A 27473-nucleotide genomic window follows, 5' to 3' on the forward strand; every position below is an offset into this window, starting at 1 on the left:
ACAAACAAGTTGGAAGTATTTTGCCTAAGTAACCTGGCCACTCACAAATACATTGTGTGGAATAGCCAAGAACAGAATCATAATCCCTTATGTCCAAATCCTGAGCAGTTTCAATTAAATCTTCTTATCTCGATTTTAATAAACTTGCAGACATGCAGGAAGTGGATTCATGGAACGCAGGCATTCAAAACTTTTGGAAATATAAATGCTTTCATGGTAAAGTCTCTATCTTATACAGAGGTTATACAGGGAACTATTTCAAACACTCAGTTACCTACACCTGGAATCTTTCTCACATTTTATCTTCCTTTCACACTGGTAGACAGAAGGTAAACTTAAATATTGCCATAAAATTCAGTGTGTAATCTGCCAATGAAACTGCTGTTTGCCATTTCATTCCACTCAGTACTTTCTTAGGACTAAATACAGGAATAATATAAAACTCTTCCAACCCTTGGCTTTTAATTCATGGAAAGTTAGGATATCCTTTCAAAAGTAAGCTTTCAAGGAAGTCCAAGAGAATCCTATGGAAGACAATTAGCTTTATTTGGAAATCCTTCAGCTTCAGATAACAGGACAATCAGTTCCTCTATTACAGCTCAAAAATCTGTTTGCTAAAAGCCTGCAACTATTTGAAGAACATTACCCACTTGAAGAAAACACAAAATACTTGCCATCAAGCTGAAGCTGAAAGGAGCTTCCACAGATCCCAAATCTTTTGCTAATAACTGGAATGAAAGCAGCAGATATCCATCAGTCTGGCACACCTATTAATAGTAATACATTGAAGAGTTTGTGCCATGCCCATGTTGATGCAGAGTATCACAGAAATCACTCAACACTTTATCCTGGAACTGGTTTCCCTCTTGGCAGTCAATGAGGGAATGGATTTGAGTGTAAATCACCTCAAATAATTCTGCAGCGTATGCATACCTTGTAAGAGGCATAATCAGGTGATATGAAAATACAGTGATTTAACACTATTATTACTCACCAATCTTTTTTTATTCAACACATCACAAAAAGCAAATCGTTTTGTTACCACTGACAATAACATAAACAGATTCAGCTGAAATCAAGATAAAATCAGAATAACCTTTTCTAAAGCAGAGCCCAGTTCACACATGCTAAATATTGTTATGACAATAGCACAACTGGCCTCTAGCTTGGCATTCCTGATCTAACAGTGGCTACAGCTATGTACTTCCATGGAGGTGATAGAGAGATGACCTGCCAAATGGTAACTGACAAGGCTTTAGCTTAAGAGGATCAGACTGGACACCAGAAAATAAGTATTCTTTAAGAGACGAGCCCAGCCCTGCATTCAGCAGACACAGCCACGGAGGGCCTGCTCTGGTGCTGATGAGAGCTGCACTTTCAGTGGGAGAATGGACTGGATGGCCTAAGGCTCTAAGACACATAGTATTTGGAGATCCTTACTGTATCCTGTTACACACACACACACATCCAATTGGTTGTTTCTCTTTTATTGCTTCAAGACAGTTTATATGAGTGGATTTTATATACACACATTCTGGGGAGATGCTGCTCATCACAGCATCAAGGTATCATTAAATTTCTACAATAAATATTTCCCCAAACAAGTTAATATAAAGGAAATGTTCTATCTCACCAAGCAAAATTTAAAATGGAGTCTAATACAGAATTTAAAATGGCAGTGCAGGGTACTGTTCTAATAACCCCACCTAGCACCCAAAATCCCTGAAGAATCAATAGCTGCAATACAACAAAAAGCCTCACTGAGTGCACATATGCTTTGGCAGGCAAATAATTTACTGATGTCAGTAAAAATGACAAATTGAGGACAAGCTGGGGAGTAAATACTATGTATTTGAAAATACATAAATCATGTAAATTGCTTTATATTTACTAGCCTAATATGATAACTATAACTGTGTTTCCTCATTTCAAAAATACTTTAGTCTTCCCTTGACCCAGATGCTCTGAGCATGTCAGTAACTTTACCTACTGCTCCTATAAAATGAAAACAGAGGAAACTGCTCAGTAATTCCTAAACTCCTCAAGAAATGGAACTTTAACCCTGTCACACCAATGTGTTAATGTGATAAAGTCAATTAGTTCAGACTTTAAGCTGATGTTTCAAAAATTAGACTGTTCTGTATTTTATGTGCTTTGATCTTTGCAGTGAATGGAAAACAAGGAAGTTTGGTAAAAATTTTCATCTTTCTTAAAAAAAAAAAAAAAACAGGATCAGAGAACTCTTTGTTGTTTAATCACTGCCAGCAAACTTTTCACATACAAAATAGTTTTCTAAAATAGAGCTCAAATTTGTCCATTTCCTCAAAATAGATTGTTCTCTCTCATATCCCACTGTATTTATGACAAAACTTAGGCCCATTTAGTATAAAAATTGTTATGGTTCACAGTAACGTAAAACTTTCACTGGCAATCTCTCAATCTGAACCACAAGTGGAAATTTGAACCTGCACTGGAAAAAGAATTTCAGTTCCTTCTAGTGCAAAATACACTACAGTTTTAGATTCTGTGAAAAAATCATCAGAGATTTTGGTTGGGGTTTTTTGGGTGGTTTCATGTATGTAGAGTAGAAATAATCCTTTTGCTCAGATTTGTACAATACTTAGCACAGTGTCTGCTAATTCACAGCTTGAGCTTTAAAATGTTACAGCAACGCAAGACATAAATAAAAAACCATACATCATTATGGAAAATTCAATATATCCAGCACCTCACCTGGCTAGAGGTGAGATAGCTTTGAACTGGAAGCCATGCAAACATATTAGCAGAGCACTGAACTTCATCTAGCAAGCCCAAGATCCCCACAGGGATCACCAGTTAGAGCACATCACTGCACTAGCCTGCCCATGCAGCTTCCAGTCTACCATGGGTTCAATATCCCACTGGCTCAGAGCCTGGAAGGTTGGGTCTGTGCAAAAAACTGTGTGGGAGCACCCACAAATACTCAGAGTAGCACAAACAGGCTTTCAGACACAGAAGCCCCAATTAAACATTTCTCATTCTGCAGACACAGGTCATCAAATAAGCAACTCAATCCAGACCCACTTGTAAACTACAGCTATTCCATTCTGCTTTAGTGCAGCAAACTAGCCAATATTCCCTAAAAATTCCCTAGAAAGTCTGCACCACTTTGGCATACTAAAAGGCTGTTAAAAGTAAAACAATAGAACTAACTTTGCACTATTACAATGCCCATTTTTCCAGAGCTTCAAATCACTGAAATTCAGAAACATTATAGGAGTGGGTAGTATGTTTTTAAAGTGCTCCATGTATCAGTCTCAAAGGGAAAACAAAGACAAATTCCAAGACAAAAGACTACATTAAATAATCTCTCTGGATACGAGAGAAATAAAATGCATGACAGATGTTTTTATTTTCTTAACATCAAGTATTAGGAATTCTAAGTCAGAGATAATTTACACACTAAGAGAAACCAAATCAGAGTTACATATGGAAACAGACTGCTACCTGCTCCTAACAACATTCATTCTGTCTTGTGACAGCACAATAAGCAGAATGAATGCATTAAAGGAACTATCAGATTTTTAGTCACAAAAAATTAAGTGCCTTAGACATAATTGTGTACTACTTTGTGGTATTATTGGATGCAAGTACAAGAACAAAACCAGATACGTGCATTTCTTAATTTAACTTCCCAAAAAAACATTAAGTAGTACAAAGGATGACTGTACTCTCCATTACTGGTGCAATATCCCCCTCACAGATATCCAATGCTGGCAATAGACAAAAATGACAACTTAGGTGTGGCCACAGATCGCCATCTGCTATTTAAACAAACAAATATATTCATAAGTGCATACAACAGTTAAGGGAAGGAGGAAGATTTTGCTCATATGGAAGGAGCTTGGTAGACCAAACCTGGAGATCTGGCACTTTTCTACAATACAGGAAACTGTAGAACAATCACTATTTCCTTCAATGTTTCTTAGCTGCTCCAAGATCACTGCTCATATGACAACTCAAATGCCATACATTAATGCCTTGTAAACCACACACCTGCCAGGATGGGATTTTTAACTGCAGAACTGAGTCACATTAAGGTAGTTCAGTAGCACGCGGGATGAAGGAAATGAACTGTCAGTTTTTAAAACAGTCCATGGGAATAGTGAAAAGCAAGAGGTTAGCAGAGGGGCTCACCGCCTGCCCAGAATTTTTAGTAACATTCATGCCTTCCCTCCCAGTGTACAAGGACTTTCTGACTCCACCTCTCAGAGAGGAACTGCAGTAAAATTCAAAGCAGCTTACCCCACTTAAAAAGCACAGCACTGCATTTGAAATAGAAATGTCTTCAGAGGGCTAATCTGGCATTCAAATGTTGGGCATGACCCAATGTAAAAATATGTTTCATATAAGCTTTAACCAGAACCATACCTTGTTTTCTACATTCCCACAGTCTTGGATTGCTTAGGTCATCTGCAGCTTTCTTCAGCATAGTCAGCCCCATGGGTCAATTTGATTCCTTTGAAATATTACTAGCTATAGTTTCTGAAATTGTAACTGTAACTGTCTTCCACAAAAATGTTTGTAAAGTTCCCTAGAATGAATGCAGGCTATTTAATTTTAATGTTCTGTGGCCTGTAATTTCTTCATTTATGAAGATTTTCCTTCTTAATTTTACTATGAAGTTAAAGAGGCTGAAAATAATTATTATAATGCATGATACTACAACCAGGACCTATATTCTCACCTTAGCTTTCATACACACACTTCCCATGGTACAGTACTTTCTAGAAATCTCTACCCCGCTGGTGACTGTAGCTAATCTCCAGAAACAGAGCCATAAAGCAGGAACAAAGTTTTAGAAATTAGATTTCAGCCTGTGCCAACTGTTTTCTCCTAGCATTATTCCCTTTCTACCCAACTGTCTCACCCACTTTATTCCCCTCACCCAGTCTCTCCACTACAGTGATTTGCCATTCTGGCTAACACACAAGTATCAATGGAAGGACTAAATCCAACATTGTGCCACTCAGTATTTGAAGCCTTGGAAAGGCACCTGCTTGACTGCTGGTATAATGAAATCTGCCCTAAGTCTGCTTTAGTTTATGCCAAGTTCACCTGTGATCCAAACACTACCAAAGTTTGTTTGTCTCTCTTGTCTTCCTTCTGGACTGCCTCAATGAGTGAAAGACATGCTTCAGCTTGGATACACAAAGGTCTCCTCTTGTAAAGCAATTCTTGTTTGCAAATACACCAACCAACACACTCTGCTGGTAGTAGAGTAGATCTCCCTACTGAGATCTACTTACTGAAGGTGATTCCACAAAACAACACTTGCACTCCAGACTGATTTCTTGAGGTTTCAAAACTTGCTGCATGCCTGCTTGTCAGCTTTTTCCAAATCAGACCTTCTGGCTGAAAAGTCATCCTGAATTTTCCTTCTTGGGCAGAATTGCCAGAGATACACAACACAAAGAAATGAGGAAGAGAAGAAATGGGAAGGCTGAGAATGAGGAAATAGAAATTAAATGGCATGTTGCAACATGGTGAAATTCTGTAGTCATGGATTCTCAAGAATTCTTTGCTGTTTTCAATGTGACCAACATCAGAATAAACCTTATTGAAGAGTCCAATATACTTATTACAGCATTAACTTTTCATATCTGTTTAAAGCCTGACAACTGAAGGGGAAATAATTACTTTAGCACAGTTCCAAAGACTGAGCAGCAGTGGCACTGACCAAAACAGTCAGGAAGAACATGACACTTACAAAGTGCATCATATAATTTCATCTCATGTACTGCTGACAAGAGTCAGAAATAACAGGAATTCAACTGCTGGAAAAAACATGAGTTTTTCTGAGTATTACTTTTATATTTCTGCAAAATATAGATAAGACATTTTTAAAGACTGTAAAACAGGGAATAAGAGGGGAAAAGAACTACTGATGTGTGTTACAAAGAATGAAGGCAAAAGATGTATAAAAGGCAGGAAAAAAGGAAATTAGACAGATGTAGAATTCAAATGAGCACATGCTGACAGGCTCAGCACTTTCAACAGAAAACTGGAAGCTGACATCTGTATCCACACAGTTTTTAAAATGAGCTCCTAGTTACTAGCACTGCATTCAGGAAAGAGGCAGAGGAAAAGAATGGTATTTTTACTGAGCTCATTTCTAGGTGTAAGATTAAAATAAAAACAGAAGGATGCAATTGCATGTCAGTTCCTGGAGCCTCTCAGCATTCCTTATCATAGCCCTGTTTGTTGTGGAGTGCTGAAAATGTTCCAGAACTGCTGTGCTTTGAAGTCCTTCTGCGAACCTTAGCTCTGCAACTTTGGGACTCAATGGAAAAACTTTCTTCTGAAGACCATTCACACATACCTTAAAAGATTCAGTCATTTGCTTTCCCATTTCTCCCAAACATCCTCCGCCCGTGCACTCATTCTGGCAGCCCTAGAAGAAATAAAACAAGAGCAAATCAAATTCAATGGGCATTGTAGGAAAGTTGATCACATGCAGTTACTTTATTTCAGGGACAGCTGGTATTGAATTGTCAGACTTTGCCATTAGTAAATACATTAGTGAGAACTTTGTGATATGTTCTTAGTACAACTTTCCATCTTCTGGGTTCTCAGTTTTACTTGTTGTTTTATTTTGTGCAACTGCATTTCAGGGCTTTATATATATAACATATATATACACATGTAACATCCTAGATTAGATTATTGCTCTGTAGTGTAGAAGGTTGTGGACAATATCACAAGTTTTTCATTCAGAACTGAATAAATAAATTGGGTTTTTACTCAATTCCATCAGAGCCAAATTTTTCCACTAAAAAGTATCTATCTAACAGGTTTGCTTTTGCCTTTTTTAAGAGAAGACTAAGTAGGCAGAATGGAAGAAAAAAGATAGAATTCATTTTCTTAAAACCTTAATTAAACAAAGACAGTAATAATGAATGTTCACCTATATGAATAATAATGAGAGTATTTTCATTATCTACAAAGTTGAACTTCAGGCTTCTGAAAAAGGAACTTGGAGGGGAAAGGAAAAATAACCAGGAGGGCTAATTCCAGGCATCCTTCTGTTCATCAGAGAGATAACAGGTGTAAGTCATCTACCTAAAAACAAGATTCCACTTCCCACAGCATCACATCAGCATGTCTGTGGATGCTCCTGTACTACCTATACCTTCTCTGGCAGCAGTCACTAAATGGATGTTATAATGCATATCTACCAGATGGAACAAAGGAGACAAAGACAGCCCTGACAGGGTTCCTTGTTTCCCTGCAGCTTTTAAAAAGGAGCTGAAAAGGTGAAGTGGGTGCAGAGGCTTGGGAGAGAGAGAAGGCACCAGAAGTAAGAGGTTGGGGTAATGAGCCATGAAAGAGGATAGCTGGGGTGATGGCATAAGGGAGTACAGCTGGAAAGATGGAGAGGACTTGGTGGCTGTCTCTCGCCTTGCTGCATCTCAGGTGGGAACTCTGAGTCAGAAGAAAAAGCCCCAGATTAAATGTATAAACGCCCTAAGAAAAGAGGAAGAGAAAACCTTCCATGGTCAGCCTATGAAATCTCAGTTCTTCATAGGGGAGGACTGGTGCAGGTGGATAGCAGTGTCAGGGACACAGCAGCCACCTGTCCTACAGCAGCCACCAAATTGTGGGGCCAAGGCTGGGAAGCATGACACACATAAGGCAAATAATATGATTCCTTTTTTGGCAAATAATATGATTCCTTTTTTACAAATCTTTGGAATATGGTAAAACATTAAAAAAAAAAACAAAAACCAAAAACAAACAAACAAACAAAACAAAAAACCCACAAAACAACAACAAAAAAAACCAAACTGAATTTTCAGTGCACCTTCCACAGATCTCAGCCTTGCTACCAACAAACAGCAAAGGCAAACTCCCAGCCACAGCAGATCTCACTTCCTCTCTCCCCCCAGGGAGCCCCCCTACATCCCTCCTGCTGCCTTTTCTCAGCTTTAACTCTTCTGTTCCTCTTTTTTTGTAACCCTTTAGAGCAAGCAGGCAATCATGGCTACAGGACCCTCCCTATCCACTAAAAGGCAATGTGCCAAGAGAGATCATAAATCTTCTTACAGTATCACAGTATGCTTTATTCTTCATTAAAAACATATTTTATCTGCCATAAAGCTTAGGGTTTTCTACTCCAGAAAGACAAGACTTTAGCAGAGTGTGCATGGGTATTCAGCTGCATACTCAAGCACAACTAAAGTGTTACCCAAAGTGAAGGATACTATATATAACAAGGTCCTTGCTTTACCTGTAATTTCTCAAATACTTCCAAATCCACTGGTAAAATCCAAGAAAATCTTCATGACATAATCAGTTGACAGTAGAGAAGTATTCCACAGATGAATTGAGCCAACTGATTTTTCTCTGTACTGCAATTAGGATGGAGAACGTGCTGGTTACCAGCTACCAGGATGGGAATTGCCAGCTGTGCAAGAAGAATATCTCAAAGAACTCCAGCTCCATTGTTGGTTTATGTCTAGTACCCAGTATGCCAACTTGAATTTGCTAACAGTAATTACTGGTGATAGCAAATACTGACAAGTACTCAATCATTATGCTTCAGTTTCTTCCTGTTGCTACTTTATGAAGTTGCCCTAAAGCAAGAGCTGGCATCAACACAGAAGACTGAAGCTGGATACAGCTTAATATTCTCTTTCATGATCTTTTTTAAACATATCAAGCTGGCATGTGCATGTGGGAAGTACAGCCCACTTACAGGAACAGCCCCTATGCATCATGTTGCCTTTCAGTTCAAGATTACCACTGAACTCAGTGAAGTCAACACCCATTTTCTGGGCACCTGCCACGGGGCCAATCCTGTTCTCCACTATGTCATTATTTTTTATAGATTTAACTCATATTTAAAGCAAGTAACTAACTGCCTTTGTTAACCACACTGAGATTAAACTGAGTTAATCCCTCAGCACTAGAAGGAAATACCACAATTACTTTCCAATTAATGGAGTCATGTTTTAATGGCTTCATGGCTTACAAATCTGAAACATGTTGCTAAATGCAACAGGGAAAATTGCTCCCTGGTTTAGTGCCAACATTGAAAAGGGAGATATGCCAAGCATAAATTTGCCCTTCGTGTTTAATAGCATGGTAGATTTAAAACTGCCTCCATTTTAAAACACTGATGTTATCCTAAAGATACATTTAAGCCACTGGGTCAACAACTTCTCAGAAGTCACTCAAGACTGTCTCAAGCAGCTGTACAATTACACAAGTATGACATTATTTCCTATGTTGTGCTGTAGAGATATCACTATTTTCTCTGTGGTATATGTAATTGTTTTTCCTAAATAAGAAACAGAAGAGCAATTCCAAGTTTTCCCTGAAAAATACTGAAAAAACACAGCGATTTTAACATTACTGTAACAGCAGTATGAGAATAAGGTGTAAAGTCTTACAATAGATTAAATTTGGTTTAAAAATGGGGTTTATATGTAATTTTATCACTGTGAAATACTACTGAAATAAAGACCTGGTGAGCAGGAATTCTGTTACTATTTTCATGGAAGACCTCAATGCTGTAATGACCATTACAAATCCTTTAGCATTGACAGAAGTAATCACAATACACTCAGCAGGGTAACAGTGTTACCTTGCACTAGCACATAGTTCCAACCCAACTCTCATACAAAGCAGAGGTAAAGCCTTAGGTGGGTATTATATGTGTATGTATGTAACACTTACTGGCACTTTCGGCAAATTTTAGGCTTAATAGCTGTCACCTGCATTTCTGCTGGAGCTCCTGCACTTGGCCCTCAGGCTGCCTTAGACACACATATCTCCAACATCTTCTGGCATCAAGATGCTTTCCCTGCTGTCTTTTCTACTCCTTCTATGCACTCAGATCATTCAGCCTTCTGCTGAATGATCAAAACAGGCCTATCTCCTCCCCAAAACTCCCCAGGCTCCTAGACTGCAGGAGTGTGCATTAGCTTTTCCTGTGCCTTCACACTTGGGGCTTTTAAGACACTCAGCAGAAGCATCAGCATCTTTGTTCTCGTTTGGGATTGTCTGTTCCATAAACTGCAGTTCCACTAGGTGCTGTATCAAACTGCTGTGCTTTGGGTTTAGCTACTCCATCTCATTGGCTCATCTTCAGTTATGAAACAAGAACTGAAGATTACCAGAAGCTTCATCACTGTGAACCTCAGCTGCAAACTGCATTTCTTTAATCTATAGCATATGAGATAATTTATTTTTTTTAAAAAAGTCACCAGTTACCTCTATATGCCATGTACTTTGTCACACTTTATCAAAGAAAACTAATTCTTTAATCAGTTCTCTGTTCATTTAATTTTCCCTACTGTATGAGAACTCTTCTGACCACCAGGGAACAGAAAACTTTCCCTAATAGAAGGCAAGAGTAAAGAAACAAATTGAAAATGCTGTCTACAGAGCTCACACTTACAGCTAGGAAATCATCCTGGATGCTTTTCAAAACAAGTTCTGCAGCTTCACAAAATCCTTAGTCATCTTTGTTGGTTTCACCAGTCTTCTGTGTGAAGTCCCCCACAGACAGCTCCAATTCTCCTCTCTGAGGGAGACTTCCATCAACAGCAGCAGTGCCCTGGTAGAGGACTACCAATGACAGGAAGCATCTGCAAATCTAATTTCATGCCCATGGAAGAACTGCAGACGATGCTTTTTTGGGCAAGCACTGGCTATTAATGGAGGTCAAGAAACTAAAGAAACCAAATAAACCACAGATAGACAGCAATTACTGCACAAGAGTTCCTTCTACCAAAGCAAACCCATCTCCTGCTATAAAGCCCATCCCATCTTGTGGCAGTCATCAGGTCCAGAAAAGATGGATCAGAAATTTCCTCTCAGACAGAAGTCCTATGAAAGACAATTTTCAACTAAGAAAGTACTTTCTGACACATTTCTCCAAGCAGTGTCTTACTGCTTTTTCTCCCTGCCTGCTTCTGGCTACTAAGTGTCTAAGAAATATTTCATGCTCTAATTTGCACCGGAAGGATAATGAAATTAGAACACTTGCCAGATTCCACTTGCTGCAGGAATACAGCAGATCAATAAATCCAATACATGACTCACATTCTGGTACTGCCTACAGGCAAACCAAATGAGGTGTGTGGTGAAAGGTACTTTGTCATTCACAGCCATACAAACCAGAGCTGCCTTTCTGCTCCAGGTATAAAATAAAATCCAGTGTGCACAAATGCCATATATTCTGTGTATTGCTACAGTCCAAAAAAAAAAAACACTTTCATGACTTCAAAACAGCTTTTATCTGTTCCTAGGAAATGTGAATACAATTTGGAAGCCACATCATATAAAAGATGAATTTGCAGGAAAAAAACAAAACAAAACACTAATAATGTTCACAGCTTAACCAAAAAAAAAAAAAAACCCAGAAAAAAACCCAAACCAAAATAAAAAACCCCATACACTGTCAGACAGAGTGAAGTTGCTCAGGGGCCAAGTGTTATAATACTATTTTTAATATAAACTGGGTTTTTTTTATTTATTTAACATCACTTGTGAAAGATTTCCATAGTTTAGGAAGCTCATTTATGGAACCCATGACCCAGGCATGCTTATCTCAGCTCTCATGGGAGTAGGTGCATGATATAAAAGCATTTCAATCCTGTCATTTACTGCAGGTATATGAACATACGCAACACGCCTGTGCTACCATGAAAGTGTCACCAAGTCTATTTGTCAGGCCAGACCATTTACACAATGCACAGTGCTGATTTCTACACTTCCAATACATTTTTTAAGTCTGTTCCTTCTCACACAGATCATCCCTGATGCTTGGCATTATCACCTTACTGTAGCTGCTAGCTCAACCTTGGGTGGGAACTAATGTTAGTTAAATCGAGGTTGTGCAACAACAACATACAACAAAAGAAAAGCACAAGACAACTAGCAGAAAAAGAAGGTTTCCACACTATTTGATAATAATTTTGCCTCACAGTGAAAGCACTGGGGCTTTGAAAATACAAAAGGCTTTATGTCCAAGAAAGCTGCACTGCATGAAATAAGGTTGAACTGAAATAGATTGCAAATAAATTAGTCCAAAAAACTTTGCAGGTACTTATTCTTGTCTTGAGCAGTTTACTGGCTTTAATTTAAACCAGTTTAAGTGGTTTGACTAAAACTGAAATACATTCCTCTTATAGCACGCATCACTGTTTTTATTATGCTTAAATAAAAGACAATTCAGATTATACGGGCACAACTTCCTGGTTAGAAAAACCTTAAAACAGAGACCATCAAGAAATGGAAATATTCAGCTAGTCCACCCAGGACTCATGTTTAGCAACATTTACAGCTGTATCACATCTGTAAAAGCAGGCAAACTTGGCTCCATGAGAACAAATAAATGCAGAACAATGTTTGCAAAGTAAAGCCATTGCAAGCAGCACTCTGGTGAAAAATTTCTTATAGAACTAATTGTAATTTGTTTGTTTTTTTTTTTTTTTTACTCAGTGGTTAAATTGATTTTTGAGTAAGTTCAGTAACGCCTGAACTTGATGCTTGCAAAAAGAAAGCTTGTCTCAGGTCACTTGAACAATAGCAAGGCTAGGCAAGGAAAAGGAGATCAACTCCTGAAGTCCAAAAAGAATGTGTGTTTGACAAGCTGAATTATCAAGAATCCTAAAGAAACAAAAAGATCAGCAGAAGTAGAAAACAAATTATTTTCTGAAACTAACCCTAAAAGAGGCCCTGACCAGGGATCTACTGAGCTTCAAACTGAATTTATTTTGTCATGTATTTCAGAAAAATTTACAACATGAGCTGTGAATTACAACCATACACTACAGAGTCTGAAGTGTGATCCTTTGCAACTGAAAAATACTGAAAGCCTCTCACCAGTCCCATCCAGGACATAAAGCAGCTGTAACCTCTGTGTGGTGCCCCTTTATTCAACAGTCAATTTGGTCTTCATAAATTTTCTGCACATCCATACAATTCTCTTACCTATTTTCTTTGCAGAAATAGGCAAGTACTTTAATCGAATCTAATCTAAATCCTTTTCACAAATGACCTCCAAGTGCAGTGGTTTTTTACCTTGATTTCTAACCACACTGCTCATGCTGCTCTTGATTGTTTTACTTCCTATGACCCTTCTGTTGCTCCATCACTCCCCAGTGCCATTTCCTCTGTCTTCCCAGTTTACTGGCTCTTCCCTTCTGATTTGGGAAAACAGCCTCGTACAATGAAGGGAAGAGGCAGATGACCTAATGGAGCTCTCCCATCTCTAACTCCTATGAACAGTGCCTCTAAGTAACTCTTTTGTTGGTTTGTTTGTCCCTTCTAGCATTAATTAGATTTTTAACAAGTACATTGTTTGCTAGAACGGTATGAAGGAAAACATGTTAAAGCAACTAGCTGGATCCAGTTGACCTAAAAATACATCTGCCTGTTTTCTAACTAGATAGTGTCTCATGACCATATGATAGCAACTGCTCAAACAAAATAAATTAAATTCTGAAAGACACCACAGTTTTATTGCATTTAGGCCTGGTTCTTTGATATGAGATCTTTTGCATCAAACTGGCAACAAAAAAGGGTATAAATGTTTTTACATGCTTTCCCCTAACACTATAGCAGGGCTTTGCTCTTTATCACAAGCTTGTGGTCATTATGTATTCTCTAACATTTCTCTTTCCTCATGTGTTCTGTAATGCCAGTTACTAAATTAGCATTTTAAGATTTCATAGTAAAATTAAACAGAATGCATTTTTAACTTCACTGTTATACCAGATGAGCCTAAGCACAATAAAAACTAATTTGTTTATTTTCATCAAAGATTCAGTTACACTGACCATATTTTGTATTCTGAAACATCTGTACAGATAAATGACATATCATATTTAAATATGTGTAAAATGTAGCATGCAATTTATTTGTGAAATTGCCTAATAGTGGAAACTCCACACAGATTCTGCAGCTGATGACCAAGGCAATTGGCTTTATGCAGTTACCAAATGAAAATATAAATAGCATGAAGGCACAGAGAGCAGAAACAAATCAAATATTGCCTGAAGAATTACTCAGGGCTTAGAACCGGAAGCAAGTAATTTAGTGTGGTAATCCAAAGATTCTGCAGTTTGCAAATAAATGGCTGCAAACTCCTTGGGGGAAAAAACCCAACCAAACCACAGCAGAGACAGTAATGGATTCCAAAATGAGAACTAGCATGCTAAAAGAAAAGAGGCAGCAGACAAAAAACCTGTTTTTAAGGACACAGTCTGCAACAGGACTACAGCAGCACCAGGAGTAGCACGAGGTCAAGCCTGAATCACTGGCCTGTACAAGGAGTCAGTTGTAGCTATTCTCAGAGTGCTCAGACCATGTCCCATTAAAGTCCATTTTGCATTAGAAAAAAGGTTTACATAAGACACTGAGGAAAGATGAATGGAAACAAAAGCTCTGTGGAGGAAAAGGAACAGCTTTTGGAGGAATGAGTTATTTTTTCACCCTAAATCCTGTGTACAGTCCCACTAGAGATCATGAAACTGTAACTTACAAAGCTGGCTCTCAAATGCAAGTGCACATGTGGTTGCTGGTGTGTAAAGGGCTAACCCAGCCTGGCTTGACACCACATCTAGCTCTGGTGACTTTGAATGGCCTATTTAATCACAACCCATTATCAAACGCCACTGCTGAAAAGACAAGAAGCACGAGTTTCTGCAGTGTGTTGGCTGCTGGGGCTGTTATTCCCTGTCCCTGTTTCCCAAGATGCTGGGAAAGAGCCTGTCCAACAGATGAAGCTGATAAGGCATAGCAGCAGTTATCTAACCAGGGGATCTGAATGGGCTCTGCAGGTACACTCTGCTCCACTAGTCAGAGAGTGCTCCTTACAAACATGTTTCTCTGGTGTGTCCTTTTTCTCAAATGTCTGAGCACATCTCCTCCCCATTTCTCTGCCTGCAGGCAGAACCGTGCACATCAAGATGTGGGTTTTGCCTGGACATCCAGCCATAATCCTGCAGAAGGACCCTGACTCAAGTTTTCAGGGCTCACAGTGATCTAGAAGGTTTTGTTAAGGGATGCACTGAAGTTATCCTGTATCTCTTCAAAAGATGATGCAAGGCTGGGGAGAAAAAAAAACCCAAAAAAAACAAAAAAACAACAACAAATCCAAAGGACAGCAAACTTTCCAGAAATATTGCAAATACTGTGGTCTCTTGGATTCTGATGGTGGGCTGGAACTGTTTATTCCAGATAAAGAACAAAAATCTTCATTATTTATAAGCTTTAAAGGACTCTTCTCACTGTAATACTGGGAAGCCTGGCTCTACAGTCACAACACCTAGGTGAAAAAAGGCTCAAGTATCACTTCTACATCTCTTCTGCAAACAGGAAATTGAGGCATGGATTGTGGCACTGGCAGACTTCACCGTGCTTAGCAGCTGCTTCAGGGAATTCACTGAGGTGCCAGAATAGGGTGTGCACAGCTCTCCAGGAACTAAACCATACCCATCAAATCCATTACAATTCTTCTCAAGGAAGAACAGGTGTAAACGACTGATGTACAATGCATTTAGCTGCCCATTACTCACAACTATAACCTTTTCAAGTTTCTTGTCTAACAGCACACAGGTATTGGCTACAGAACACCTGCCAGTACCAGCTCCAGTGGGTTTTAAGCCTGACATAACTGGTTTGAAGCAATGGGAGACCTCTCCAAAGTCTGTGTTATACCTCTGTGACATGTTTTGTTGTGTGTTCAAACACTACCCTGATTTGTTTCAATTAGACACAGTTCAACAAAGTAGAAACAAAACTGAAGCTTTCCACTTGATGTAAAGGGCACTAGGAACAGAGCTAAGTCAAAGGGAAAATCCTTGGGACCTGTTGAGGACAGCATCTACAATAATATTCTTGTCCCAGTAAAAACAGAGAGGGAGCATATTCACATGATTGATGCTCAGCTCAGAATACTCTAAAAACTTAACTTCTTTACATTCTTCATGAGTTGCAGAGGCTGTAGCATAAGGTAATAAGCACTATTCACAACACCAAGCAAATGTAAATAATCCCATGGAAGCTTATTAATAAGCCAGAAAAAGCTGGGCACAACTACAGCATCACTGCAGTGTCACACATTACTCCCTTGAATGTGGTACAACAACAAGTCTACTACCACAAGAAGCTGCTTTTTTTCAAATCATTTGCTCAAAAGAGGTAAAATATTTCAAAGTAGTGACAGAACCAAATATCCACCTAGTTAATACATATTCAACTGAATAACAACTCTATGACAGGGAAAAATCATGAATTATAACACTCCAAGAGGTCTATGAGGCTTCAATGCATGTGAACATCACTGTTTTTCACATTTCAGAATGTATGAAGTTAATCTTGAGTCCCTTAAATTTCAGAATTGCATCTGATTTGTCCACTGCTGAAATCCAGTTCACCTGGAAACGGCAGGATGGAACATTCATTTTTATGTGTGCTCTAATAAATATTTTACCCAATTAACATGATGAAAACATTGCTGGCTACAGCACACCACCTTAATAAAAAATCTAAAAGAAAACAATTGCAAATGCTAATTTTCAGCTTAGTGAACAACCTGAAAGGAATTCCGTTACTGAACGTCTCTCTTCATGTGTCAAGAGAATCAAACTGTACATGCCAAAAGTGGTCTCTGAAAAACCGTTAAAAGATAAAAAATAATATTAAAAATACAGATGACATACTCATGATAGATAAATGCCTCAAATACATGAGCATATGAACACAATTATGGGTTTTTTTCTGCATGCATGTACACATGCAGCTGTACAGCTGTGGCAAAACTGTAGCTGTGTAGCCAGTACATGCAGTATCACTCTGTGCTATTACTTCATGCTTTTTATTTTTTTTCCTAGCTTTTACCCTCTATATTTCAGGTAATACTTTCTAGCAATTAGGAGAGAATTTGTCAAATTTTAAGCAGGCATTGCCATAGGGCAGAATTTAGAAGGATTGTGATGTTTAAAATTTGACAATAAACCTTGGTGCTCTGTTCTCAAAAAATAATTACCGTACTCTGAAAACCATACATTTATGAAGATAGTTTATAACAAATAAACTATAGAGCTTATTTAAAAAACACTTACACTCTTCTTTATCCAGAATCAAAAACTTAACCTCTCCACCAGCTTCTTCGAACTTCAAAATCAGGAAGATCATGCATCTGGTAAGAAATTTACTTAGCAACCGGCCTGTTGTTGATGACAACTTTATAGTAAATGAAGTTTTTTTTCCATACTCGTTTGATCGAGAATTCCTTTTCTTTTCATGGAGGCTGAGAAACTCTACATCAAAAGAAATTGTATTGCTATGGTTTTAGGTGGACTTCCTATAATTTTTAATAATTGCATGATGATAAGCAATTGTATCATTTTCTAAGACTAGAATATGCAATTTCATGTGGTAACCTTATAGATTGTATTTCAGATGAATTTCAAGCTCACATTCCTGAAAATCAAAAATATCTCCTTTTACTCAGGGCTTTATAGTTTTCCAGCTTAACCTCTTCTGTTAAGCACGTGGACTTCTTCAAGGTAATAAAAAAAAAATACTACTACTATACCAACATGTAGAAGAATATACCTTCTGCAAAGAAATCTGCCTAGAATGGTGACTTTAAACATCACCTTTTCACAGACTGTGCTGTTAAAACCAAGCATTCAGAGCTCTGGACAAAGCCCAAACAGGGTAGGCTCTGAGCTCAGACCAGGTTTCTAAGGCTAGATCCAGATGGGTCTTGAGAGCTCCCAAGGATGAAAACTGCAAAGTCTCTCTTAGTAACCCACTTCCCACCTGTGCTTGTAGACAGAATTTTTTCCTATATACCATCTAAACCTTTTTTGTTTCAGTTAATGCCTTCATCTCTTGTCCTCTTGCCATACAGTACTGATGAGCCTGGCCCCATCATCTTCCTCTAGATTGTGGAAGGCTGCTATTACACCATTCCAGAGTCTTCTCCAGACTGAACACACTCTGTTCTTTCAAACTCTCAGTATCAAAGGTTTAAAAAACTTCATTCTCAGTAACCGTAATGCAAATTCAAACACTAACAAATCTGGAGTGGACCAAACTGACACCAGCAGCAGAAGAGAGTTCCAGAACAAAGGAATGAGAAAGATGATGAATTACCCAAATTCACTTAAGTTTTGGCCCCATAGGGCTGAACAAAAGAAAATCTCACTCTGCCTTCTGAACTAGAGGAGAGCAGTAGAGTTGTGCATTGTGTCAACCAGGCCTGGAGGACACTAGAGATTAGAGGAGAACACAAGTGGATGTGCTACAGTCAGCCCCTTCCCCCTAACTTCTTCAGGCAGAGCCATTCAGTCTAAATTAAATTAAGCATGATGGACATGATTTGTGTGACAGTGATGTCTCTGAATCCTAGTGAAAATTATTCCAATCAGAACCTTGTGGACTTAAACCCTATTTGTATACCAAAAAAAAGCAATTTTCTGTGTTTGCTAGGCTTTTTTTATCAATATGGTGTGCGACATGCTCTAACAGGCAAACTGAATTAGCAGTAGCTGTGTACCTGCTAAGAAGTTATATGCTGCCCTTCATTAATGGTTCAGGTACACACTAAAATAAAACTCCGAACACACTGCAGACCCCCAGGGAACAAGTAAATGAGTAACTCTGTTGGAATAGTATTATGACATTAGTTTGCAAAACTAGCAATAAAGTATGGGCCAAACTGCAAAAAAAAAAAAAAAAAACAACCTAACCCAGATGGGTAAAACTTATTGATCATTTTTAAAGATAGTTTCAACTATTCTCACGTTAAGTTTTGGATCTTCTGATGCACACACCAAAGGGTGCTTTCCCCTAAGTGTAACACTGGATTTTCCTCTGCAACAGCATATGGTAATACTTTCTAAATTGCCCTTTTGCAACAGGTGCTCTATCTTACAATGCAATTCTACCTGGACCTTTAATGTATAAAGCCATAAAATAATGAGGTCGTTTCCAAGGTAAATGGGGCCACCCATTCACTTCATCCTACATTAGTATGGGAGGCATCAAGGTGCAAACATGGCAGTGACTATGAACATAACATATTAGGGTCACACACTACTTTGATTTATGCTCAACTACCACCTAAAGTCAGACTTTCAAGATGAAGTTTGGGCATTTAATCTCTCAACTATGGCCACTGTTGCATGTGGGTTGCCACAATTCATTATCAAAAGCCATAATCAGCACTGAGTGCCTTGAACTCACAGAGCTGCCTGATGAGCTTATCCAGCACCATGAGGAACATGTGTCACTGTGGCGACATGAACGTGCCAATCCTCACATCTGTGGCCTAAGAAGGCTGACTGTGCAAATTTTACAGAGAGAATTTACCACTTGGCTCCTTTATTCTGACACTGAAGGTCCTGTCCTCAAACATACTGGTAATTTCCAGGATTATACATTCAGCTACGATTGCTCATTTAAGAAAATGGCATGACACAGAGAAGCAATTAAAATGTCTGTTCTGATTCTTTACCATTCCCATGTCTCCTAATTTGTTTCAAAATGCCTGAATAAATGCAGAGCACCTGAGTGTTTCAAGGAAACAGTGTGTTTACAGTTTAATTAAACTATTTGCTTCCTCTCCTAACATTATCCTCCCAGGGATAGATTAATGGATAATGAAATCCATCTGAATTATCTTCATCTATCTAATTAAACAAAGGATACGGCCTATGGACTATTTTAACAAGATATCAGTTGCGTTAAAGCTACCTCATGACTTTGCAATCTTCTTTTTTACCTATGGCTTTGCAGCATATTTCAGTGCTCTGTTTCCATGGGAAAAAGTCAGCATACCCACTGGATCACACACAAGTGCTAGGCCTGTCAGTAACAATCAGTGTATTAGGTGGACAAAGCAGAGACTGCAGAAACTGGAGGCGTAATTCATTTCTTATACATTATTTTAAACAGGACAGAAAAGATGGGTTGTGGTTGAGCTGGAAATAATTCAAGGAAAAACTGAGGACTCTGACTAAACACAGGAAATCATGGAGAGATAAAGGAACAAGGAGATAGAACAGCGCTGTTGATTAGGTTATTTATAAATGTATGAGATTTTACATAAATATGGTGATAATCAAATTGTAATCTTCTGTACCTTTGATAAATGCTCTACAAACACACAGTGACAGCCAAAACCCTGGAGTCTGAACAGATAAGGCAAATAAATGGTAAAGGGCTCAGACAGCGCTGACTTGCCCAAGGCCACATCACTTTCCAGTGGCAATAGCATCCTTCTACTGCTGTAGCTATTGCTTCCTTCCATGTCTTCTACAGTCAAAAAAATAAAGCTTAGGTCAGGTTTGTGCAGGTGAGAAAAACCCAATGAGATGTAAGTGCTGCTTTGAGCAGACAGGTTGGTAGGTCTACAGTTTCCTTGTTACTCGTTCTTTTTCTAAGGCCATGCCAGAGGATTCCTTACAGGTGCTGGAGGACACCCTGGAAACAAGTGCCCTTCCCTCTTTCCTGGACCCAGAACAAGCATATCAGAAGTGATATAAAACATGACAATCTGCCCCTTCCTTGAGCTGCTCCGTTCTGCCTCTCTGCATTGTGGCTGCAGGAACTCTTGCGTATTTTCCCTAAGTAGTTTCAGACCAGTTTTCTGCCATGGCTAGTCTGCCACTCTCCAGCTGCAGGGAGGGCAAATGGGGCTATGACAGCATCCCAAGGTTCCTTCATCCTAGTCCTGCCACCATGAGTAGAAACAGCACCACTGCCAGCGACACGCAAGGGACAGAACTGCTGGCTGTGAGGAACACTTGTCACCAGCAGCAGAGAGGAACTGGGGAGACACCTGCCAGTGACATACCTGTCATGCCTGTATTCCATCTGCTAAAGGGACCCAAGGAAAGCAAATAACCCAGCCGTGGTTATCCTCAGCTGTTAACTTTGGCATCAGACTGCAGCTGTGCAGTTCCCAGTCAGCCCAGTACAAACCCTCCTCAAAACCCAAGCATTACTGAAGGTGTTCCACAGGGTGGAACATGAGTGTGATGTTCTCTTGGTCTAACTGAAAAGCACCCGTGCTAACTCCATGCCCTTTGCCTTGACCAGGAAGACAACGTAATCCCAGATCAGGTCACTAAGCTGAAGAACATAAACATGACATTTATAAAAGGATAGTGCCCACAGATGCTCATCTATCACATAAGTGCTTGCGACCAACAACTCCTTCTCCACGACATAAAGTTATTTCTGAAATTACTCAAAACCTCTAAACACATGTTACTGGATTTTACCCATAGTTTATTTTAGTACAAGGGCAGACATAAGAGCCTTAACAAACTCACAGGCAAAAAAGACTTGATGTCTGCCAGGAGACCGTAACCTTTGCAGGTTTTTGGTTTGTTCGGTTTTTTGAATCATTTGGAATCCCATTAACAAGAAATTCATCCCAAAGGAAATCATACACCTTCCTTTCCCCTTCTCCATCCTCTCTCACTACACTTCTTTTCCACACACGTTGTCTGCAATGAAAGAGCAAGTAAAGAGGTAAAATCACACACAATCTGCCCCTGAATCTCAAACAACAAATCCATCGGAGACAGAAATCCTCTTCGCAAAGCACAAAAAAAACCCGGGGCACTAAAATCTGTGAACACAAACCGGCGAGCCACCGATCTGCCAAGGACAAGCCTCTCTGCTGCTCCGCATCGCCGGAAGGATGGACGAGCGGATTTGAGCAGGAAACCCGCTCCGCTTACCTTGATCATCCTGGCAGGCGGGGAAGATGTTCCTGCCGGGCTCTCGGCGGGATGGAGCGGGCGGATCGCCGAGCCCCGGAGGATATAGCGGCGGCGGAGCTGCGCGGGATCGGGGCGGACCGGAGCTCTCGCTGCTGCCGCCCGGGCTGGGGCTGCTGCCCCCGCCGCTCGAATTGCATCAGCGGGCTAGGGCGGCGCGCCGAGGGCGCTCAGGCAGCTCGGCAGGAGCAGGGCCGCCCCGCCCCGCCGCTCCCGGCGGCGCCCACGCCTCCCCCACCCGCCGAAGCCTCGAGAAGCGCTGCAGCTCTGCCACTGCGGGGTCACCCCGGCCCTAAAATGGCCCCGCATGGGGCATGGCGGTGGCCGAGCGGAGACGATTCAGTGCTTGTGCTGTAATTCAAACTGAGGGCGACACGTTCTCCTCAGCAAGCGTTAACCAACTCATCGTTTTCTGAGTCATTTCCTCTGTCTCGCGTTCGATTCGGCTGACACACCAACACCTCAGTTATCCCTCCCATCACCAGCTTTTTCCGTGCTTCCCCTGGCACTGCTCGTACTTAGTGCCCGAGCATTGCCTCTTAACACGTGGCGGGGGGCACCCGACCCATTTTATCTGGAATTAGTGGGGCGGCCAGATGCTTCCCAGCTCACCTGTGGCCCCAGCCTATGCTGAAGGTCTGGTGTGTGTGTACCTGTGCAGCCCTGCACACCGCTGCGAGCTACCACTCCTGCCTCCCCTCCCAGTTCTGGTACCCGGCACGCAGCTGACCGGCGCCCGAAGACAAAAAAATTCAATACAGCAGCCTGTCTGCTGTTTTACTTCTACTCTTGCCTGTGAAACTAATACCCCCGAATTTTTCAGGGAAAATGCTACTGTAATGTTCATAAAAGTGCTTACTTTCATCAAAACTGATTTTACGTTTAAATCTCTTCTTCCTTCACTAACGTTTTCATAAAGGTTTTTCCCTTCTCCTTTAGAGTTGTAGGAAGCCGTTTCACCTCAGTGCAACTGTCAGAAGTGCCAAGTTCTGCTTTGCACGATGTACATAAATATTCTCGGTTGTACAGTGCCAGAGATTGGTTACACAAGTAGACTTTCCTGCTGCTCTTCAGCCAGGTCTAAAAAAAAAAAAAAAAAAAAAAAAAAAAAAAAAAAAAAAAGCCATTTAGTGGATTTACAAACATTTTGGATTCCAAAAGAACACAGGTAAGCAGCACTATCCAAAATGCAGTTCACATGATCAGTTTTGAACTCATCATCATGGCAATTTAATCCATTCACAGTAAATTATCTTCAGGTTACAACCACAATTTAGGAGCACCAGGCTGGGTCAGGCCAAGGATACATTTAATTCAATATCCTGGCACTGACAGTACAATATAAAATGCTAGAGAAGACTTTCAAGAAGACAATAAGCACATAGAGGCACTTTGCTCCATATACTCTTTCCACTACACTGTTATCCTCAAAGGATTTGTACCACATTAACCTCCTGAAAGATGAAGTCTCAAGGTTTAACAGCTCCTCATGGCTTTTGATCTATTAATTTGTTCCTTGAACCTACATAAAATTTGTTATCTTTCAGATCTTGTTCTCATCAGTTCCATGGTTTAGCTCTGTTCTGTGGAAAACTCAATTTTGATTATTTTGAATTTGCCACTTTAAATTCATCTAATTCTTCATTTTCTGATACTGAGGGAGTGTAAACACAAATGAAGAGCATTTTACCCCCTGTATGTAATTTGTGATTTTACAGGAGATTTGACAGTCAAATCCTGTCAGCCATCTCCTTCCTCCAGATGAGGAGTTCTAATATTTTTTTGTTAGCTATAAAACAGTTCAATAACCTGATCATCCTTGATTTAGGATGGGGGCATGAACTACACAACACTCCCAAAAAGCAAGTTAGCATTTACTTTTAATTTGCTTTTTTTTCTTCTTCTCTATTTATTTCATTATAGATCTGTTTCCTATTTGGACGTTTCATGAGCACTGAAGTGAACCAATCCATTTCTGAACTACTTAATTCTAAGATTTCTCTGCTGAAAGGCAACACTTCATTCATAAACAATCCATTATACAAATTAGTTCTTTGGGGTTTTTTTGCTATAAGAATAATTTTATACTTGCAAACATTATTATATGTTATTTTTAAAATTGCATATTCAGTTTCATAAGGTCCTGCTGCAAATTGTTTTAAGGTCCCTGCTGAATTGTTTTAACATGCTAACCCTGAAGGCTTCTCATCAGCAAAATTTGTCCTTTTTCTGATTGCCTTAATTTTCCCTTCTTTCAGTTACAGACTCTCTCTCGTTTCTATCTCTTACCAAATTAAAGAGAGAAACCATAAAGCACCTTTCTTTTCTATAAGGCTTTCTAAGACATTTTGTCAAATGCTTTGGAAATCCAATTAGATTGTATTCATTGGACCTTTACTTCCTTTGAAGGAGTTTATAGATATGTAATAGATCAGGATTTCCTTTCAGAAAATTCATGCTGAGTCTGCCTCTCAATTGAATTTTTGTCTATATATCTTTTAGCATTTCTGTTACAGATTGTACATTTTCTTCAGACTCACTTCAGTATTCTGAATGCCTCTACAAAAGAAAGAGAAGACGAGGAAGGGAAAAAAAAAATAGGGATGAGGAAGGAAAAAAAAATAAGGAAAAGAAAAAAAAGCTGTTTGAGTGCAATTTGATTGTTTCCAGAGCTCAGTCTGAACAATCAGCCTTTTACCTAAGTTCTCTGCAATATGGTCCACCGTACAGATGCATTTACAATTATCTTTAAACTGCTGCCAGCTACTGAGGTACAGAGCAGAATCCATGGCCTGGGCAAAACTAAGAAATAGAGAAGGGGAAGAAGAAATATCTGAACTGCAGAGGATTTGTGCAAAGACAAACCACCATTTACTACATATCTATGATAGGTGGAAGAAAAAGAGATGTTTGTATTGATCTTTTGCTTTTATTTGGGGCCAAGCTGGCCCTGACCTTATAAGTAAAAGTCAGAAAAAGACAATCAAATCTCAGAAGCTGCAGAACTTACTTTAAAAGTTGCGTGTTGCTGCTAATAGCAACATGAAGTTGCTATTAGCAAATGTGCCATACAGATGTATTTTTGCAGAGATAGTTTGCATTACTTCAGTCTAGTTACAGTTCTTTATGTAACTCTCCGGAAGTTACAAGGCAAAGGACATTAGATCTTTACCTCTAGCGATTCACACAGTTGCATTGATCCCTAAGTAAGAAATTACATTTTCTACAATGAGTATTTAGCTTTCATAAAACATTATTCATTTCAACACTAGTTTTTCCATTAACACCAAGAATTCTGTGAACGCTTGACAGCACTGTTAAACTTTAGAAGTTTTAATGAGTAAATTTTTCACACATATGAAAGAATAAGGTCATTTATATGCTCCAAGTCCAAAGTGTTTCCACAAGTTGTAGAGATTCATGAGGTGAAGAATTTGAGTCACATTTTCATACCAGATCTGAATAAATTCACCTTTAAACCACTGAAATATGAGGAACTACTGCTGTGGAAATAAAAAGGCAGTATGATATAAAGCCAAATGGGAAGTGTTGAAAGAGGAAGCTTGTAGTTCTATAAGAATAAAGAGCACAAGCCCTTCTTGATACACTTTCCAAGGTTTCCTCTACAATCCTGGTTGTAACCTCTGAAGAGGATAGAGAAAAGGAGGGTAGAAACCACGTTTTCCATGTAAGAGAAAGCTAGGTTTCTGTGATTTTCTTTTTTCTTCTGAAGTGGCATGAAAACTTTCTGTAGAAAAATGTGGAGAAACCAAATTTGATTCAATCATTTAGACATCTAAGTATCATTTAGACTAAGTCTGCACTTCACTTTGATCCTGATCTTTTAAAACTTTCAAAGCTCTTTGTAATATATACCCTTGTGAAATGTGTTCCAAAGCTATACCAGAATAGTTTGATCTCTTTGAAATACTTTACTTCTATGTTAGCTTTTTTACTAAAACTCTATCTTGCATAGTTTCTATGACTGCATGTAAGTGCAGTAGCACAAATATTTGAAATAAGGAAATATCAACTTTCATCTACAATATTCTTCAGGAAACACCTGTGTCTGATTTCAGCCACAAAACTAAAACTCTTAAGAATTATTAAGAATATAATTGGAGTATAAGATTTCCATATAGCTGCCCTGCAGATGTGGGAACACAGTTCTGTAAAACTTTTAAAGTGAGGGAAACACAAACCTTTGGCTAAGAATCAGGTTTGTGCTGTAGAAATTTCCTAACAGGAAAAAAAAACATATTACGTAATTATTATATGTATATATAAAGTATTATACAATTATACACATATATGTGTTCACATATGAACAAAATGTTAGGGTGGTATGATTTTCAAAATGTTTTTATTTTGGGGAGGGAGAGATCCTTTAGACCTCTTGACTGATGATTTGGGATTACAAGGATAGGAGAAGCTGATGGTTACAATTACTGGTCTCGCTTTTGGAAAAGCGGGAGAAAGGATTGTTTCCAGAAACAGAAAGATGAAAGCACCATGGTCTGTCTCCTTGTGGAAGGGCTCCAGCGGGATGCAAGGTTTCCGGGGCTTCAAGATCAGCCAGATCTTTTTGCGGCAGCACCTTCACCCGGTGCTCATTTCCTCACTTCCATCTTCTCGCTGTTTTCCCTCCTCCTTGGCAATGCCTGCTGCATGCAGGCTATACTGTAAAACCCATTAGCAGAATGATCTGGGTGTAAAACCCCAGATAAAAAGTCCGGGAGTAGGAAGCGATTGTCGGAGATGCTGAAGAGAGGAAAGCGCCTCAGCTAGCGCCTTCACAAAGAGCACAGGCTGCACAGTTACCCTCACAGAAACATCACAAACCAAGGAGAGGAGATAAAAGGGAAAGCAGCCACACAACATCTCACAACCAGGGAAATGCTGAGAAAAAAGGCTGAAAGGAAAAGGCCTGCATGTGTGAGGTTAATTGGAACCAAATAAACACACTCTCCACCCCCCCCGCCCCCTTTTCGTTCCCACCCTCTGAGGGAAACAGAATTTTACGCATTCCTCCGAAACAAGCGCTTTTTGAATGTGTCACTTATTTCTGTCCGGAGAGGAAAGAAAAACATCGAGCTCTGGGAACTAGCCGAGAACAGTTTGTTTTCAACACTTCATCCAGCCACTCACCTCAGCTCCTCCGTGGCTCTTCCAGAAGATTCTGGGTGGCCACACTTACCTCACCCCAGTGCTGCCGACCCCACTTCGAATGGGACAGGCTTCCTGCAGGTCACATCTTCATCAGAGCAGAGCCTTCAACAGGCTTTTAAAGGAGTTTAGGTGCTCCAGAAGTAGGAGTGGAGGAGAAGTAGAGTGGGCAGCAGGGACCTAGTCTACCCCAGCTGGCTCCTGTTTGAGCCTTCAGCACCTGGGTCGTGTGTATCCTGAGATCTCATCAAAATCAACCCCTTCATATATCTTTTAAAGAGGGCAACAGGATTCCTTGCTAGCCCATTTTTCCTATCCAATGTTGCTCCCAAAGTTTCTTCTCTATTCCCCACCTAGCCCACCTTAAAAACTGGTAGAGAAGTGAGAGTGAGGAAACACTTAATGTTTTGTGTGTGTAATATATGTTATAATTCATGCTGGATTGTAATTTATGTGAAAAACATTTATACATGCTTGTATAAATAAAAAAAAAATAATTAAAAAGAA

At 39.5% G+C, this 27473-nt stretch overlaps 1 protein-coding gene and 1 long non-coding RNA gene across 2 annotated transcripts in view; both read right to left on the reverse strand.

Annotated features, from left to right (window-relative positions):
* The window catches only part of BCAT1 (branched chain amino acid transaminase 1), a 56048-nt gene extending 34124 nt beyond the window's left edge, over positions 1-21924 (reverse strand). The window contains 2 exon segments of the mRNA XM_079305120.1: positions 6362-6433; positions 21762-21924. Of these exon segments, the coding sequence (XP_079161246.1) occupies positions 6362-6433; positions 21762-21770 (81 nt within the window). The 5' untranslated portion in view covers positions 21771-21924.
* Positions 21925-25123: 3199 nt separating this feature from the next.
* Positions 25124-27170, reverse strand: LOC306801755. Its single transcript, XR_013774181.1, has 3 exons — positions 26949-27170; positions 26003-26039; positions 25124-25548 (listed from the first exon to the last, which is right to left on the reverse strand). It is a non-coding gene; the product is annotated as an uncharacterized lncRNA (long non-coding RNA).
* Positions 27171-27473: the final 303 nt, after the last annotated feature.

The sequence above is a fragment of the Erithacus rubecula genome (assembly GCF_903797595.1).
Source record: "Erithacus rubecula genome assembly, chromosome: 4".
In the NCBI taxonomy this organism is placed as follows: domain Eukaryota; kingdom Metazoa; phylum Chordata; class Aves; order Passeriformes; family Muscicapidae; genus Erithacus; species Erithacus rubecula.